This window comes from Vulpes vulpes, chromosome 12 (genome assembly GCF_048418805.1).
Source record: "Vulpes vulpes isolate BD-2025 chromosome 12, VulVul3, whole genome shotgun sequence".
In the NCBI taxonomy this organism is placed as follows: domain Eukaryota; kingdom Metazoa; phylum Chordata; class Mammalia; order Carnivora; family Canidae; genus Vulpes; species Vulpes vulpes.
In genome coordinates, this window is record NC_132791.1 from 47051418 (window position 1) to 47071334 (window position 19917).

At 40.6% G+C, this 19917-nt stretch overlaps 1 protein-coding gene across 1 annotated transcript in view; it reads left to right on the forward strand.

Annotated features, from left to right (window-relative positions):
- GLDC (glycine decarboxylase) overlaps positions 1–19917 on the forward strand; it is a 91471-nt gene that overhangs the window by 39745 nt on the left and 31809 nt on the right. The window contains exons 9-15 of the mRNA XM_072728399.1: positions 2184–2289; positions 4110–4249; positions 5211–5291; positions 8085–8182; positions 8914–8998; positions 9139–9180; positions 10884–11026. Coding sequence (XP_072584500.1) covers positions 2184–2289; positions 4110–4249; positions 5211–5291; positions 8085–8182; positions 8914–8998; positions 9139–9180; positions 10884–11026 — 695 coding nt within the window. The remainder of the gene's footprint in view (positions 1–2183; positions 2290–4109; positions 4250–5210; positions 5292–8084; positions 8183–8913; positions 8999–9138; positions 9181–10883; positions 11027–19917) is intronic.

The following is a 19917-nucleotide window of genomic DNA, read 5'->3' on the forward strand; positions in this document are numbered from 1 at the left end:
TGAGCAACCTTTAATCACGAGCTTTTGATTATTTTTTAAAAACTTTTAAGTCTACTGATTATATTAAGTTTGTCCAAATTATCTGGGAAATTTGAATTTTCTTGGTCTTTATTTCCTGAACTTTCTTTGGAGTTCTTTATTTTTTATTTTATATTTAAGATTTTACTGATTTATTCATGAGAGACAGAGAGAGAGAGAGAGAGAGAGACCGAGACATAGGTAGAGGCAGCGGGAGGAGCAGGCTCCCTGTGGGGAGCCAAATGTGGGACTTGATTCTAGGACATGAAGATCATGACCTGAGCCAAAGGTGGACGCTCAGCCATTGGGCCCCCAGGCATCCCTTCTTTGGAATTCTAACATCTTTCTAAGATTTCTAAAAATTGTTTAATATTTGTCATCACATTGTTGGCCAGTCATTTGATACAGTCTCCTGTTTGTGGAGAAGAATCATCTCTACATTAAAAAGGGACATGAACCACTCTCTACAAGGTTTTTGTGATAAGAGGATTCCAGAGGACTCTGTGAATATCAGGCCTGAGTTTTTTTTTTTTTCCCCAGCAGTAGTTGTAAGCATTTGGATACACAGTGTCATAGATTGTTTGATTTGCCCTCTCCATAACTGGAAGGTGTGGTAGTGCTTCTGTATTTATTTAATTGTTATACTGAGTCCACAGAGCATCTATACTCTCAGAATTTTGGTCCAAGAAAGTCTATTTTTGTGTTCTTTGAGCCACAGTCAAGAGTCACTTGCTTAACTGAGCTACCCAGGCACCCCAGGGGTCTTCCTTTCCTCTGCGTTGTCTTTATTGACTGTGGGCTTCACTTTCTAGCATCTTTTGAGAGCTGTTTCTTGTTTTGCAGTGGTTCCTTGGATTCTTTTTGGTAGCCTAGCAGGGAAAATGTGTACCTAACAAAATAGGACCTATATTGAACATCATCCAACTTTAAAGCACTATGTTTTCTTAGATGCCCTTCCTACTCTGGGGTGATTGGCTGGGAAGATGATTTTAACTGACTTAGGACATTAGGAGAAAAGTCCCTAGTGGGACTGGAAACTTCAGAAACTAAAATGGTACTGGAGCAGTAAAATGGGAGTGGCAGTGGGAGAATAGATTAGACTGGGCAGGAGAGGAATCTGAGACTTGAGTTGGGACCAGTTACCTGGGGGCAGGGATGATACTGCATGGCTAGATTGCTGATTGGCAGGATGTAGGGTGATAAAGAAGATAAGGGAAGGGATCAAGACAAGCACGAGATGAGCCTCCATCCTTTTTTGCCACTTTGTCACTCATTTGGTCTCTAATCATAGCCATCCTCTTTTTATCCTTTTCCCTAACTCAATATGCCATCATAATGAGGCCTTTCTTTGTTCCCCATGCAGGGCTTTCTCACTGAAGCTTCCCTGGAGCTGTCTGTGCTCCTTACCTCTGAGAGATTCTGATCGATTCCTTTCTATTTTCTGTTACACAAAAAACACATGCTTCCCTGTAAATGTTTTTGCGAAACCTTAATCCCGTAGTCAAGGGAGATATCTTTACCTGAGAAAGTGACCTTGCTTTGCGCTAGGAATAACCAAGAGCCTCTGATTTTTTCTTTCTAATATAAATCCTGCCAGTTCATTTTGGTTTTATTCCCTTGTGTCCTGCATTTTCATTTTTGGTAGTCCTTTGCCACACAATCGCCATTCATCCCTTGGTTGGCTGAATTTCAGCTTCTAATGCTGCTCTGAGTTCTTGTGTATTTGAAAATTACTGTTGCTTTTATCCTTAAAGACCGGTTTAACTGAATATAAAATTCTTGGATCTCATTTTTTTTCCTGACACCTTTATTGCTTTTCTTGTCTTTTCAACATGAAATACTGCTTCTCAATGTTTAATGACAACCCTATCTTCCCCCTTATGTGTGACATGATTATATTGCATGGATGAAACTCCTCCATTATAGTGACCAAATTTGAAGGTTTAATATCGTGACTCCAGGGGATCTTGGATCCTGTGTTTGCTCCTGAGATAGTCAGAGGTTATAAACAATTGTCTACTATAATAGAGAATGCAGGAAATCTGATCATTTTGTTTTGTCTCTGTTTTCAATTTTGACACTTCAAGTGAAAATAATACTCCTTCCCGCTAATTGTGTTCAACACATTGTTGAATGTGATTTCTTAATGTTCTTTGTTGTTTTAGGCTCTCTTGGCAAACATGGCTGCCATGTTTGCAATCTACCATGGTTCCCGTGGGCTGGAGCGTATTGCTAGGAGGGTACATAATGCGACTTTGATTTTGTCTGAAGGTGAGTCACTTATCTGTTTCATAATTTTGGGACATAACAAGAGTGATAAGACTGAGTAAGTAAAAAACTCACTGTATGTCCAATTCTGTATAAAAAAATTGAAAGAAACTTTCGACATTTCTGATACACTAGGCATTAAAAGTTTTTATTTATTTACTTATTTTGCATTAGAATTTTTATTTTTATTTTTTATTTTTTAAAAGATTTTATTTATTGATTGATGACAGACACACGCAGAGAGTGAAGCAGAGACACAGGCAGAGGGAGAAGCAGGCTCCATGTAGGGAGCCCGATGTGAGACTTGATCCCGGGACTCTGGGGTCACACCCTGAGCCAAAGGCAAACGCCCAACCACTGGGCCACCTAGGCTTCCCCTGCATTAAAAATTTTAATATGAAGATACCTTATTTACTCCCTAACCCCTTAAAAAAGGGATGATCACTCAGAAAAATAGGGAAAGGACTTAAATTGTGTTTTTATTTTTTTAATGATTTATTTATTTTATTTTAGAGAGACAGAGAGAGAGAACTAGGAGGAGGGGCAGGGGGAGAGGGAGAGAGAATCTTAAGTGCGGAGCCTGACAGAGGGTCGGATCCATCTCATGATCTGAAGTCACAACCTCAGCTGAAACAAAGTCAAGTGCTTAACTGACTGCATTACCAAGTGCCTAAATGTAATTTTAAAAGAAGCAAATATAGAAATAAATGGCAATAAATATGTAAAATTTCAATCTCACTATTAAGGAAGTGTAAATTGAAACAATAGTGTTTTCTCATTACTTTGGTAAAGACAAAAAGAATGCTGATGTTGGTACAAGTTTTATGAGGGCACATAAGCAATACATATCAAAAGCTTTTAAAATGTGCCTATAGTTTGAATAAATAATTCTGTTTTTTTAAGATTTTATTTATTTATTCATGAGAGAGAGATATATATAGAGAGAGAGACGCAGAAATATAGGCAGAGGGAGAAGCAGGCTCCATGCAGGGAACCCAATGTGGGACTCGATCCCGGGACTCCAGGATCATGCCATGGGCTGAAGACAGGCACCAAACTGCTGCGACATTCAGGGATCCCCAAAAATTCTAATTCTAGAGATGTATCTAAAGGAAATAATCAGGGAAAGATGTAAAGGGTATTCATTGAAACATTGCTTATAATAAAAAGGAAACATTGTTTATAATACCACAATCTTAGAAACAGCCGAAATGCCTGATATTTGATCAAATTATGTTACATGTATATATTTGAATATTCTATTGACATTAAAAATAATGATGGATATCAATCTGTAGAAAAGCAAGATATTCATTAAGAATTTTTTGAGGTAGGGACACCTAGGTGGCTCAGCAGTTGGATGCCTGCCTTTGGCTCAGGGCATGATCCTGGAGACCCGGGATCGAGTCCTGCATCGGGCTCCTTGCATGGAGCTTGCTTCTTGCTTTGCCTGGGTCTCTGCCTCTCTCTCTCTCTCTGTCTCTTATGAATAAATAAATAAAATCTTAAAAAAAAAGTACCCTTAGATCATAACCTGAGCTGAAGATAGATAATTAACTGACTGAGCCACCCAGGTGCCCCATGCATCCTGCTATTGATTTCAGCTCAGGTCATCTCAGGGTCATGGTATGGAGCCCCACTTCAGGCTCTGCACTCAGCGCAGAGTCTACTGGTCCCCTCTTCCCCCTGCTTATGATCTCTCTAAAACAAACAAACAAACAAAATCTTTAGAAAAAATTTACCTCTTTATTTCTCTGTAAAATGTCAGGGGCCGAGGAGCAGATTTCTATATTGGGGACTGGTGGCTCTCCTATCTTGTCTAGGTCTCAAGCGAGCAGGGCATCAACTCCAGCATGACTTATTCTTTGACACTTTGAAGATTCAGTGTGGCTGCTCAGTGAAGGAGGTCCTGGACCGGGCCACTCAGCGGCAAGTCAATTTTCGGCTCTTCGAGGATGGCACAGTAAGTAAAAGTTTTCCATTTTTACAGTACTCTATAATTTCTTGGGTTGCCCGGGTGACTCAGCGGTTTAGTGCCGCCTTCAGCCCAGGGTGTGATCCTGGAGACACGGGATCGAGTCCCATGTCGGGCTCCCTGCATGGAGCCTGCTTCTCCCTCTGCCTGTGTCTCTGCCTCTCTCTCTGTGTGTCTCATGAATTAAAAAAAAAAAAATCTTAAAAAAAATTTCTTGACTTGTTAAAAATTTTCTTCTTAAAATCAGTTTTGGAATCTTGGGAACAATCTATACTTTATTTATTTATTTATTTTTTTTTTAAATTTTTTTTTTTAATTTATTTATGATAGTCACACAGAGAGAGAGAGAGGCAGAGACACAGGCAGAGGGAGAAGCAGGCTCCATGCACCGGGAGCCCGATGTGGGATTCGATCCCGGGTCTCCAGGATCGCGCCCTGGGCCAAAGACAGGCGCTAAACCACTGCGCCACCCAGGGATCCCCAATCTATACTTTATAAAAAATTTTCATTTCCAACTCATAACATTGTGACTTTCAAATAAAGAATAATTCACTCTTAGTTTTACTTAAGACTGTGATTTCGTGTATGGGACTCTTAGGCACATATTTTGCTCATAATACCCTTCAAATATGACTGTTGAAGGTAATGAGTATGATAAGTGATAAAGTTAAGGGAAGAAAAGGGTAAATATATCTAGTGTCAATAAGGATGGCCTGTAGATACCAGACTGCGAGAGTCTAGAAGTGGCTCACAAAACTCTAAATTTTATGAAGTCTGGTACTCATCTAGTCATCTTCACCTAAGGTCCAAACTTGGATATAATGGCACCCAGATATTTTGGAATAACTGGGAGTTTTATCCAGCACCTAACTCCCATTGACCTTTTGGGGTTTCTCCACTGGTGTTGGTGATTAGGGCTAATGTTTTCCCTTTTATTTCATTTCTATAGCTTGGGATTTCTCTTGATGAAACAGTGAATGAAAAAGATCTGGATGACTTGTTGTGGATCTTTGGCTGTGAGTCATCTGCAGTAAGTATATTAAGAAGATACATTTCTGGGGTGCCTGTGTGGCTTAGTTGGTTGAGCATCTGTCTTCAGCTTGAGTCGTGGTCCCGGGCCATGGGATGGAGCCCCAAGTAAGGCTCCCTGCTCAATGGGGAGCCTGCTTCTTCCTCTCTTCCCTGCTTGTGCTTTCTGTCACTTTCTCTGTCTCAAATAAATAAATAAAACCTTAAAAAAAGATACATTTCTCATAATGACTGTTTGAGGTGTTGTCAAAGATGACTTGGCCTCTTGTGGGTCCAGTGTGACATTGGGTGGCCTGCTATTACAATTTACCCCTGACCATCCCTGATAGCTATAGTCACTGCTGTGGGCCCTAGCTAGGACCTTGCAGCCAGGCTATGTGGGAGCATTGTTAATGGTATTCAATTGAAACTGTCCATGATACAGAGAATTATGGCCCTGGCGTCTTGGTTATGTCTGTTCTGGGAAAATACTTGTTCATGTAACATTTATTGAACACCTTTATTGAGTTTGTGGCATTTATTGAATATTTATTGCGTACGTGGCAGCTACTATACTAGGCCCTGAGGATGGTGCTGAATTAGACATGATTCCTGCCCAATAGAGTTTATAGTCTAATGGGGACTCAGACACTCACAAGATTCAAATCCAAGTGATATGTTATGATAGATAATATCCAAAGATGCTCTGTGAGCACAAAGGAAGGGCTTCTCACCAAGACTTGGAGAAATTGTCCTAAGCTGAGTTCTGAACAATGATGGTAGGAGTTCTCCAATCTAAGATGGCATAGTTGAGGAACAGGGAGGATGGGGTCAGAGGTGAGACACTGGCAAAATAAACAATAAAAGCTTAAGGAGGAAGATTACAATGTGAACTAGGGGTAGGCAGTTAAATGTGACTGAGTTGGTTTCTAAAACCAATGAAAAACATCAGGGCCACATGAGGAGAAATACTACAGTTCCCTGGGATGAAGATGGAAAGATGGAGCAGTCATTACATACGTAACCAGGGGCAAGATGTTAATCACAACAGTCAGGGCCCGGTGCACAGGAAGCACTCAATGAATATGGTTGAATGGATCAGTGGAAGGAAATGTTTATTATACCAGTGGTTCCAGAGCACTGAATGGTGGCATCCTGGTTGTCAATGTACTCTTTAAGAGAGTAATTGAGTACCAGATAACAGTTGTAAATCATCAATGAGATATCACACTGTATTAAGCCTTAATTAATAAATAGGACTGAATAAGCCATCTTCTCCCTAGAACTCTCTGTTAAATTTAATCACAGGTTCCATACATTTAAGGGAAATTTATAGAGCACCCACCGAGGGCTCTTGGTAGCTGTACTATCAGCCTGGAGCAGAATGAGACCAAGCCATTGTATTTATATATTCTGGATATTAAGCCCTTCTTAGATATGATATGCAAACATTTTCTCCTGCTTTGTGGGTTGTTTCTTTTCTTTTCTTTTTTTTTAAGATTTTATTTATTTCTTCATGAGAGGCACAGAAAGAGAGAGAGAAGAGAGAGAGGCAGAGACACAGGCAGAGGCAGAAGCAGGCTCCATGTAAGAAGCCTGATGTGGGACTTGATTCCGGGTCTCCAGGATCAGGCCCTGGGCTGAAGGCAGTGCTAAACTACTGAGCCACCTGGGTTGCCCTTGTGGGTTGTCTCCTTTGATATATAAAAGTTTTTAAATTTAATTGAAGTCCTCTTTATTCACTTTTTCTTTTGTTTCTTATGCTTTTGGTGTCATATTTGAGAATCCAAGATCTTGCAGATTTGTGCCTGTGTTTTCTTCTTAAGAGTTTAATAGTTTTGGCTTTTAAATGTAGGTCTTTACTTTGAGTTAGTTTTTGTATATGGTGTAGGGTGAGGGTCCAACTCACTCCTTTGCATGTGGATATCCAGTTTTCTCAGCATTGACTGTTGAAGAGATTGCCCTTTTGCCCACTGAATGCTCTTGGCATATGTGTTTTATTAGAATTGTCCTCAAAGATAAAAGCAGTGTCAAGTGAGAGTCCCCACTTGAAGGTTGTCATCATTACTTTTTTAAAAAAAGATTTTTCTTTATTTATTTAAGAGTGAGTGAGAGAAGGAGCAGGGGGAGGGACAGAAGGAGAAGCAGACTCCTCACTGAGCAGGGAGCCTAAGGTGGGGCTCCATGGGCGAGCTCCATTCTGGGACTCTAGGATCATGACCTGAGCTGAAGGAAGACTCTTAATCAAGAGCCACCCAGACGCCCCATCATAACTGTTTTTTAAAAGATTTATTTATTTGATGGGGGAGGGGAGAGTGTGAGTCTGTGCAATGCAGAGGGGTGGGGCAGAAGGAGAGAGAGAGAGAATCTCAGCCACCCTGCTGAGCACAGTGCTGGAAGTAGGGCTCAATCCCAAGACCCTGAGATTGTGACCTGAGTGGAAGTCAAGATTTGAATGCTTAACTGCCTGAGCTACCCAGGTGCCCCATCATGACTTTTTGATAGCTCTTTAAAATAACTTACTGGAACTTGCTTCATTATTCAAGGAACATGCTGGATAAGTCTTTTGGGGGTGGAAGACTAATTCATTTTTCCTCTGGCAAAGGTTAATAGAATTTAAAAATGTTGCTCTGAAAAATTGCCACAATTCGTGACTCCTGATACCTGTTACCTCACCAGGCCAAATGCTAGGGGGTTGGGCGGTGGTAGTAGATCTCTAGTGCTTTGTTGGGATTCATGCCAAATAGAAGCCTGGATCGCCACATGTGCTTGCAGGCATGCTTCTTGCCATTTAGTCTGTGGTCTCTCCAAATAGGAGCTGGTTGCTGAAAGCATGGGTGAGGAGCAGAGAGGTATTCCAGGAACTGCTTTCAAGAGAACTAGCTCATTCCTCACACATCAAGTGTTCAACAGGTTTGTGTGGCTTGGGAGTAGGATATAGAGTGGCAGCTTTTTTTTTAAAAAACAATTATTTTAAATATTTATTTATTATAGAGAGATCGAGTGAGAGAGTGTAAGTTGGGGGAGAGGCAAAGCGAGAGAATCTTAAGAAGACTTCCCACTGAGCCCGGAGCCTGACATGGGGCTTGATCTCATGACCCATGAGATTCATCACCTGAGCCAAAACCAAGAGTGGGGGACTCAACCAACTGAGCCATCCAGGCACCCCTAGAGTGTGGCTTCTGGATCCAACTATGATGTGGTTTTGGTTATTGTGGCTCAGCTGTGGCTCACTAATAAAACCATTACCATAAGGATTCCATTCCTGATTTTGACAAAGCCACCCCCTGGTATGGCTCTGCTCCATTGGCAGTGTAACCCCTATGCCCACTCGTAAGGAAGAGGGGAGTATGGATGCTTGGTTGCCAGATTGAAGTTCATATCCAGGAACTCAACATCCTCTTCCCACTCTTCTTCCTCTTCTGCCCACAGAAGCTTTTTGTCCTAGTGTATTCCCTGAGATTGGGCGGGGTGGGGGTGAGGGTTCCATGTCCTTCCTTCTGATGCTTTATTGGCATGTTGCCCCTGGCTCAATTTGATCTGTATTTTGAAGGTAGATCTGTGTGTCTTAGCTTTCATCAGGAGGATGTATGTGGACTCTTATCTCATTATAATGCCTCAAATCACGTGTTTTGTGTTTACAGCTATCACTCAGAAACAAACATTGTCCGATATATGAAGAAATTGGAAAACAAAGACATTTCCCTTGTTCACAGCATGATTCCACTGGTAATTGTTATTCCTACTTCGAATCCCATCCCTGGTCCCATATCTTTGGGTTGCAAAAGACGGATGAAGGGGTGGCTGTGTGGGGGGATAGAGGGTCAAGAGGAAATAACTAACGTGATACATTTTGGATGTCCTTGAAGGGGTCCTGCACCATGAAGCTCAACAGCTCATCTGAACTCACAGTAAGTAAGACACTTCTTAAGAGGGAACTTATGAGGAGCAGTGTTCTAGCTTGTACATAAGTAGATAACTAGAGAAAGCTACTAGGACTGTGATTAAATAACTACCTGAATAATTCTTTGCCTTACTATTCTTTTTTAAAAAAGATTTTATTTATTTATTTGCATGAGAGAAAGAGAGCACTAGTGGGGCAGGGAGGGGCAGAGGGAGAAGAAGCAGGCTCCCCGCTGAGCAAGTTGCCCAGTGAAGGGCTCGGTCCCAGGACCCTGGGATCATGATCTGAGCCAAAGGCAGATGGTTACCAACTGAGCCACCCATGCATCCCATCTTTACCTTGCTGTTCAATCTATGAGAAACCCCAATTTTGTTGCAACTTGATTGTTTAAATTTATAAGTAAAATTATCTGAAACTAATAATACACTTATGTTAATTGAATTTAAATTTAAAAATTAAAAAAATATATAACATTTATGCTTTCCTGTTGCCCAGTTTATTTGTTTATTTATAGATTTTATCTTTAAGTACTCTCCACACCCATTATGGGGCTTGAACTGTAAGCCTGAGACCAAGAGTCACATGTCTAGTGACTGAGCCAGCCAGGTGCCACTCCTATCCCCCCTCCTTTTAAGACTGTATCTGTTTATTCATGAGAGACAGAGAGAAAGAGAGAGAGAGAGAGAAGAGAGGCAGAGACACAGGCAGAGGGAGAAGCAGGCACCCTGCAGGGAACCTGATGCCAGACTCAATCCCCGGACCTGGGGATTACAACCTGAGCCAAAGGCAGATGCTCAATCACTGAGCCACCACCCAGGTGTCCCTCCTACTCCCCCTTTTAAACCTGGATGTAAAAAGCTTTTAGCAACCTGCAGTTGTTAAGCTCAGTAGAATTTAGAACCTTAAGACTTCTTTCGAGAAATCCACTCACAGTACCAGATAGGTAGAGATTGGAGGTTTTCATTTATTTCTTTTATCAACAGCAGATTTATGTAACCTGCTCTTGTGGTTGCTAAGTAGCTCTACTAGGCTAGGATCCATTTTAGCAAAACTGTCTTTTTCCTTTTTTAAAAAAGATTTTATTTATTTATTTATGAGAGAGGCAGAGACATAGGCAGAGGGAGAAGCAGGCTCCATGCAGGGAGCCGGATGTGGGACTGGATCCCGGGACTGCAGGGATCACTCCCTTAGCCGAAGGCAGTTGATTAACCACTGAGCCACCCAGGTGTCCCTTTCCTTTTTTCCACAGGATTACTCTGATATGACAAATCATATCAGGTAGAGGAGATCATTTTATATTGTGATCAGAAGAGTTTTCCCCATTTGCTTTTGTTTGTGTCTTATTCTGTTCGTTGAAGAGAGAATAATATGTGTGCTGTATAGGAGTTCAGATAAACTACCTGAAACAACTCATTGGGTTTCATGTATACAAATATATCTGGGGACTTTTTGTTCCTGAAAAAATAGAAAAAGTTTGCATTTTTGTCTAAGTTCCCTTTCTAGGCCTTTGTGACCCACTTATAAAATGAAGGTAGTAATAGCACTTGGTAAAATTGTGGTGAGATTTAATGAATTACTGTATTTAAAGTGCTTAAAACAGTGCCTGGCACATAGTAAGCACTTTGTCATCATCATCATTATTAAAGTTAGTATTGTTATTACTGTTACAATTGTACATATGCATGTGTTTTCTCCCCTGTTGTTCTTCAGCCTATCACATGGAAAGAATTTGCAAACATCCACCCATTTGTGCCTCTGGACCAAGCTCAAGGCTATCAGCAACTTTTCCGAGAGCTTGAGAAAGACTTGTGTGAACTCACGGGCTATGACCGAATCTCTTTCCAGCCTAACAGGTATGAGATTTCTTCTCCCGTCAGTTTAGCTATCTCTTATGGTATAATACCCACCCCAAAACATTGAGGCTTGAAACAATTTTGTATCATTGTGATAGTCGAGTAGACAGTTCAACTTCCCTGGGGTGCATGGCTGGTAGGTCCAAAGTAGCCACATCCACATAGCTGGCAAGTTAACGATGGGCTGTTGGCTGGCAGCCTCAATTGAGGATGTTGACCCGAGCCTTGTTTCTTGTTCATGTAGACCTCTCCATGTGGTTGCCTGAGCTTTATTCCTCCCTGAATGATGTCTAGGTTCAAAGTGGAGTGTTCCACGGTGGAAGAATGTGGAAGCTGCAGACCTCTTAAGGCTCAGCCTCTGAAGTTTCACAGCATCACTTCAGAGCATTCTATCAATTAAAGCAAGTGACAAGGCCAGACCAGTTTGAATGCAGGAGGGCACAACACATGGTTGTGACTGTCCAGAGATGTGATTTATTGTGGGCCATCTTTGGAAACTAGTTACTATATCCATCAATGACATAGAACAAGAATCAGAATCCAGCACAAATGTTAACTCCTAACAAGCAACAATGTTTCAATCCAGTAGGGGCTGGAGAACTATGTACTGGTTTGTTCTGTCACTAACTTTGAAAGTCCCCTGCCTTTTTCCTCTGGCTTCTGTAAAGTAAGAACTTCTACAAATAGTGGTTTTTATTTATTTTTAAGCAGAGGGCTCTAGCAACATTTTCTGGATTCCTGTTAAAGGTACAAATGTCTGTGTTCGATTTGAGGCCTACTGATCATAATTTCCAGGGATTAGGACTAAGAAACTTCATTTATTTTTAAAAAATATTTTATTTATTTATTCAACAGTGGGAGAGAGAGAGAATACAAGCAAGGGGAGCAGAAGTAGGAGGAGCAGGCTTCCTGCTGAGCAGGGAGCCCAATGCGAGGCTTTATTCTAGGACCCTGGGGTCATAACCTGAGCCGAAGGCAGATATTTAGCTGACTGAGCCACCCAGGTGCCCCAAGAAACTTTATTTTTAAAAGCAAAATGGTATACAGCTAATTTCGAATCCACTGGGTTTTTGTGATATGTCTTCATGGGAATAGATCGATGGACAAACACTTTTATCAGCATGAGTTCACATTTTAAGTATATTCAGAAGAAGAGTTGCATTTCTGCCACTTTCTTCATCTTTCACCACTCAACGTGTAATTTTCTACCAGCAGCCTCAGCGTTGACATTACCCAGGAGCTTGTTTTAGAAATCCAGATTTTAAGATACAAAAATCAAATAATTTTTTATTCATTTAAAAAAATTTTTTTTAATCAGATGATTTTTTAAAAGCTTTATTTATTTGAGGGGTGGGGAGCAACAGAGAGAATCTTCGAGCAGACTCCTTACCAAGTGAGGAGCCCAATGTGGGGCTTGTGAGATCATGACCTGAGTTACAACCAAGAGTTGGAGGCTTACCTGACTGAGGCACCCAGGTACTCCAAAAATCAATTTTAAAACAGACATTTATCTTCTCACTCCCTGAAACAGAAAGTAACCAGATCTTAGATACAATCCAGTCCTACCTCCTGTTTGGCAACATAAACTATACAGCAAAACCATGCACTTTGTAAAAACAGTGTAGCCTACAAAATACAAACCCTATAGGAAGGGAGCATATGGCAAATAAGGAAGGAATGACATTCGTGAAAGTCAGGCTTCATGCCTTCGTTAAAATATCTTCATCCAGCACCCCCACTCCCCCTTTTAAGAAAAGAGGAACCCGAGTGAATTATTAATCTGAGGCAATAATACCTTGATTAAATGTTGAAAATGAAGAAACTTCGCCCTCTAGTGATGGCATAGGATTACATCTTCTGTGTCATATGGGAGAGTAATTGTTAGGACTATCTTAACTTTCGCAGCTCATTTTGAGGGCCCAGCCAGGGTCCTGAAAGACTGATCTAAGAATGAGGACACAATGGTTTCCAATCTTGGCTGGAAATTGGACTCATGTTGTGAATTTATAAAAAGATTCTGTTGTCCTGATCACAATCCCAGATTGAATCATAATCTTGATAGGGAAAGACAGGGGTGAGGGAGTCGACACAGGCATGACTAGTTCTTTAAAGCTCCTCAGGTGATCCCAATTGGGTGGCAAGGTTAGGAACCACTGTCTTCAAAGTTTTTCTGTTGTTTTTCTTAATATACCTAACACTCTTTCTCTGTCCTGCTGAACTCACTCATATGACTGGCAGTGAGATTCAGTACCCCATCGCAGTCTTATAGGAAGGAAGGAGATCTTTATCAGGATGTCATTTCTGTCAGTGATGCCTTCTCCACTTATACAGATTCCCAGCTAGAACACTCATTTCCAAGAGCCAATTTGAAAGTGATAGGAGCTGTGCCGGAAGTTGAAGCTTAGATGAAGGATATTTCATGTTCTTAGTAGGAACTGCTATGGGAGATGAGGAAATGCCCTCTCTTTTGTTGAGAAAATAGATCATGCTTCCAGAGATTAAGGTTTGGGGAAAAGAAGAAGGGATGCACCATATATTCTATATGCAAGGGAGTTTATTTTTATCTTGTTCTAATCCTCTTCGTTTATTTGTGCTAACCTTCTCTTCAAGTGAATGATATATCCAGGTTTCATAATGTATATTCTAAGTTATTATTAGTCTACCACAGGGTTATTTATTGTTTAATTCATCTGATTTATTGCTGGATAGTGACCACTCCAATCCAAGGTGCTGATGTAGGCTTCATAATCATTGTAAAAAGAAGTACAAGTTTTCTTGAAAATTTTGTACAAAGGGAGAATTTACTGTATTATGTCAGCCACTGAAATTATACCTTTTTTTTTTTTTTAAGATTTTAGTTATTTATTCATGAGAGACACACAGAGAGAGAGAGAGAGGCAGAGACACAGGCAGAGGGGGAGAAGCAGGCGCCACACAGGGAGCCTGATGTGGGACTCGATCCCGGGCCTCCAGCATCCGGCCCTGGGCTGAAGCCAGCGCTAAACCACTGAGCCACCCGGGCTGCCCTGAAATTATACTTCTTAAATATGCGGTGTAGTCACAATTATCATTCAGGGACCATTTCCTGGTGTTTTCATTTCTATTTAATTGGAATCGGTCAGTATGTCTATAGAGTTCTAGAGTCTAGTCATCAGAAAGTTTTGCATCTAAATGTTTCTTTTCCATTTTTGTTATCATATGATATTTAAAAGATAAAGGCAAAATTTTAGTAAGTAGCATTAATAATATTTTGCAACTCTAAATTTTTTTATCGTGGTAAAATACACAGAACATGAAAATTTATCATTTTAACCATTTTTAAGAGTTCAATAGCCTAAAGTACATTGACATTGTTTTACAGCCATCAATACCATTCATCTCCATAACTTGCTGTCTTCCCAAATCAAAGCTCTGTATTGATTAAACAATAACTCCTCATTTTTTTCATAACCCAGTGCCTGACAATCGTGATTTTATTTTCTGTGGCTATTAACTTGACTACTCTACGTATGTTATTTAGGTGGAATTATATGTGTCCTTTTGTATCTGGTTTATTCCCCTTAGCATAATGACTTTATCCATGTTGTAGCATGTGTCAACATTCCCTTTTTAAGGCTGAATAATAGTCCACAGTATGCGTGGGCCACATTTTGTTTATCTCCTTGCTCATTGATGGACATTTGGGTTTTTCCACCTTTTGGCTGTTGTGGATAATGTTGCTGTTAACATTGGTATACAAATTCCTGAGTTCCTGGTTTTAATACTTTTGGGTATATAGTTAGATGCGACATTGTTGGATGTATGGTAACTTTAATTTTTTGAGGAATGGCCATACTGACTTTGATATATCAATGCAGAGGTATACGTGGGAATAGGTATATGAAAAGAAGAACATTTAGTTACCTTAGATTAGTACTTTTTGTCCTATGCTTTTTTATTTTTCTATTTTTATTTTTCTCCTCCCAAGTACTTTTGCTTTTTTAAATCATTAAAATCTTTTTAACCATGATACATGTTAATATATAATGTAAAAATAAGTTATTTTTATTGTGGGAACATGCATATTATGACGCAAGTAAACACAGTGTAAGATGCTTGCAGGTTCATTCTCCCCTGTGTCTCCTGATCTCAGAGGATTTCTCCATCAACCAATGGCATGACGAAGCTGGCTTTGACACTTGCCCTGGGGCTGGAGGCAAACCACTACTGCCTCAGTCTTAGCAGCAACATAGAACTCAAACATAAAGTGAGAAAGTCTTGCAACAAAGGGCAACGAACCCAGCTCTGCAGAATAGAATAATCTTTAACACCATGTAGACTCGGAACACAGCTCTCTGGTTCTGAGATGACTTTGTAGGAGAGCTACAGTTGTCAGGCATGAACTTGAGCGTTTCTGCACATGGCCCTGACTGCTCCATCTTGTTTGGATTTCTGGGCCCTTCATACTGTCTTCTAATCCAGTACAGTTCTACATTATGCTCATGGAAGGCTCTTGTTCTTTCTCTAATAGTTTCTGCCTAGATATAGACTGCCATAGGACCTTTCTCTTCAGTGGATTTTTTTTTTTCTGAAAGGGAATTCAGCAGCTCAGAGGAAAGATTAGCACCCAGGATATTGAGACCTCTACACGGCTTCTTCCTTAGTCTTGATGTGGGTTTCTCTCCCATAAAGCAAGAAAGCAAATGCAATGTTATTGATCTGATTGAGGTTAAGTTGAGGAATGACCAATAATTACAGTTGATAAGGGATTTAGTATGATAAATTCTGGCATGAAATTTTTCACTCATGTGGCTAAACTTTTACATGGTCTATTTCCTAGGAGTGTTAGATTCTAAAGGTGTTTAAAAGACTTGAAACAAAAATGTCAAGCAACTTGTCCCCATTTCTCCTATTTATTTACTCCATCTACAAACCTGGGGAGCATTTCCAGTTTAGTGAAGAAAATTGCTATGCCCAGCATGACTTGTTTTGACTTATTTCTCCATAACACTATGACACTCTTAAAATTATTCAGCAGCTCACAAATACACTCCAGGAATTGCTCGTTTAGAATTATGATGTAATGTTTAAGGCAGACAGAAACAGTAATTAACACCTTCCACGGATATCCAAAGTGAAAGACAAGCCAGTATTATTATTAGCTCCTTGGCATGTAAGAGTAAGGAAGTTGTTTTTGTCTTTAAAAACAGCAAACTATGATCTTGAAAGTAGATTGAGCTGTCAGTTGCTTTCCCAGAATCTCCTCTTGGAAGGTTCTTAAACAAACATGGTGCAATCTATGGATCTCAAACTTCATCGTGCATGAGAATCACCTGGGTGTCTGGCTAAATTGCTAAGCTTCACTGCCAGAGTTTCTGATTCAGTAAGTCTGGGTTGGGGCCTGAGAACTTACATTTCTAACAAATTTCTGGATGATGTTAATATGCTGGTTTTGCTACCATACGGTGAAAACCACTCGGGTTGCTGGTATTCAGAGTTCTGGCTGCTTATTAGAATTAGTTGGGGCGGGGGGGCGGGAAGGATTGGGAGCCTTTGAAGAATATTGATACTCTCCTAACCCCACAAACTAGTTGTATCAAAACTTCCTCTCGTGTGGGGGGAGTTCAGGAATCAGGGTTTTTAATAACCTCCTTAGGTGACTCTGATGTGCATCATTGGGTTGGAGAGTATGTTGCCCGGAAGAAACAGCAAAAGAGGAAGGTTTAGTTAGAGGACTAATATCTCCTAGTGGACTGAGCTTTGAAAGTGCCCTTTGAAGACTAAGTCACTACCATCATTTGCCCATCCAGACAGTTTACAGTTCACCATAAGGAGAATCAAACGCCTGATAGTTGCCACATCCCACACCCCCTTTCTTGAGCTCATGATTGATGTTACTGTTAGCTCTATAACGACTCATATTATTAATAATCTCTGATAATGCTTTCCTACTGAACTTGGTGCAGCTTCACAACCCCCCTCAGAACTCTGGGAGGCCAAATAGCAGAGACCCTCTTTGTTAAAAACTGATTTCCTAAGGAAGCACTCAGAACACCAGGAAGAAGAAAAAGAAGGGTGAAGGATAAAGAGAACCATCTTTGGCGACATAGAATGCAGTGAGGTGGAGGACCTCACCTTCCCCAATTTCCTTAACTCTCTAAAGTGTATTTTGATTCTCACAGTTTGTAAGACTTGGAGCAGCCATTCTTAACACTTGATGACACATGCAGGATTTTCTGATTCATTACTTGAGAACTTGCATTTCTATCAGGTTCCCAGGTGATGCCAATGCTTTGTTTGGGAACTTGGAATTTGAGAACGGCTACTTTAAGATACTATTCAGCTATCAGAATGGTTAGAACAGGTGGATCTATTCAGATGTTTTTTAACCAGAATTAGAAGGTTAAATATAGAATTTAGTTTATGTCAAATTAGATGCAGAATAGTAAGAACATTCCAGAATGATATGTTGAGAAGTTTTTATTATAAGCTCATTGGAATGGAGATCCAGGTAGTGTTTGGGTACTCAAGGTAAGCAACAGAATCATATTGATGAAAATCCCACTGCTTCCTAGGTATGTGTATTGGAAAACTGTCATTCACCCTGTTTATTCCATTCGTAAGATAGGAATCAGTACCATTTTTTGTTTTCTAAGCTTCTTTTTCTGGGAGTGACTTAGGATGTTGCCATGGACTAAAGTGGGTCATTTTGACCCAGTAGCTGTTTTGCATCTTACTAGGATCAGATTTTTTTTTTTTATAGGATCAGATTTACCATGTCAGTTTCTTAGCTAATGTTTCACTCGGATTACTTGGTCACTTCCTGAGCACTTGATGGTGGTATTTTTAAAATAGTGTCGGGACGACTGAGTTGCTCAGTGCCTTTGGCTCAAGGTGTGATCCTGAAGACCCGGCATCAAGTCCCACCTCGGACTCCCTGCAGGGAGCCTGCTTCTCCCTCTGCCTGTGTCTATGCCTCTCTCTCCCTCTCTCTCCTCTCGCTCTCTCTCTGTGTGTGTGTCTCTCGTGAGTAAATAAATAAAATCTTAAAGTAAAAATAAAAATTTGTTCCAAAGATCTAAAAATTTAACCCTTCTAGATAGAACTAGATAGATAGGTACTTGTAGTACTTATAAATTCTAACCTTTTTGACCAGGGTTCTTAGTAAAGGTAAAATGATAATGTTTGACGTTTATTGTGTCCTTAAACTCTTGTTTAGTCTTGCAAAGAGCTGAACTATCACCCTGACTCTGTCATGTCATCTTAAAATTCCCTCTTTCCCCATTCCCCTTTTTGATAAATTCACAGTGAGTACCTGCCTGAAATTGCTCTTAGGATGCTACACTGATACTAATAGAATCTCAGTAAAATTGTTCCAAAACTGTTGAATCGCATCAACTGTATCTTATTTTTGCCTTGTGGGACATTGCACTTGTTTTAGCTTCTTCTACTCTATAAATGAGTCTGGGTTTTGGAGGAAGTAGTCTGCTAGATTTCACTTGTTATGTGTTAAGCAGTATAATATATAGCAGTTCTTTCATCAACCTGAATAAATGCCATGAGTGGAGGACCTTCTTTTTCTAAGACACTTCAAACTTATACTCACTTGGCGCTTCTGTGGGTCTAAGGCTCCCCACCCACTGGTATCCTTCTTTCTGTGGCCAGGTCTGCAGATCCAGGCCACCAACAACTTCAATTTAAATAGATGTCAGAAAACCACTATCCGGGATCCCTGGGTGGCGCAGCGGTTTGGCGCCTGCCTTTGGCCCAGGGCGCGATCCTGGAGACCCGGGATCGAATCCCACGTCGGGCTCCCGGTGCATGGAGCCTGCTTCTCCCTCTGCCTGTGTCTCTGCCTCTCTCTCTCTCTCTGTGACTGTCATAAATAAATAAATAAAAAAAATTAAAAAAAAAATACATAAGCTTTAAAAAAAAAAAAAAAGAAAAAAAAGAAAACCACTATCCTTGGGGCTGTTCCACATGTGGGAATTTTCCACATGTAGACTCTCACTTTGGGTTATGGAGTCAAGCAGCTACTTTTCATATTTTTCCAACAACAGGTGGCACTTATAATGACCCTCTAAAAAAATTTATTCATTTGACAAGAGAGAGAAAGAGTAGCAGGCAGAGGGAGAAGCAGCCTCCCCACTAAGCAGAGATCCCCATGCGGGGCTTAATCCCAGGACCCCAGGACCCTGGGATCATGACCGGAGCCAAAGGCAGATGCTTAACTGACTGAGACACCCAGGTGCCCCAATTCCCCTTATTTTAATAGAACCCCAGTAATAAGACTTCCGTGGCCTTTAGAACATACCTTTTTTTTGTACTTAGGAGTTGCCACATCCAGCATTTGTGATCAAGTCTTTAGCATATTGCCTTTCTCTTAGATTACTGGCTCATAGTTCCAGTCTCTTTCATTCGTGGTCTGAACACTTTGACTGGCTTTCCAACGAAACAAGATGAGCAAAAGTTGTGAGAAAAATACAGGGCCATTTTTTGAGGACCCTTCTTATGGGGGAAAGGATTTCAGTGTTGCCTGCCTGGACTGAAGATGGGAGCTCAATTTTGAGCAAATTTGCTTTGTATTTATTGCTGAGCTACTCCATGCAGAGTACTGTTCTGTATATTCTGAGACCTAGATCTCAAGCTTACGCTCTGAGATAAGACAGGCACACAAAGTAAATGTGAGCTCTACAGTCATTTTCAAGGTACATACACGTATAAGATTGTATTAACAGAATAGTGAGCAGAATACCACGACAGCATATGGGTACAATTTATTATCCCTATTTTAGAGATGAGAGCACAGAGGTACAGAGAGGCTAAGTAACTAGTAGTGTGGGTGGTTTGCTGAAGCGTGTTCATTTTTCTGCTCCCAGAATAAAAACGTGACCTACCACTGTTTTTCTTTT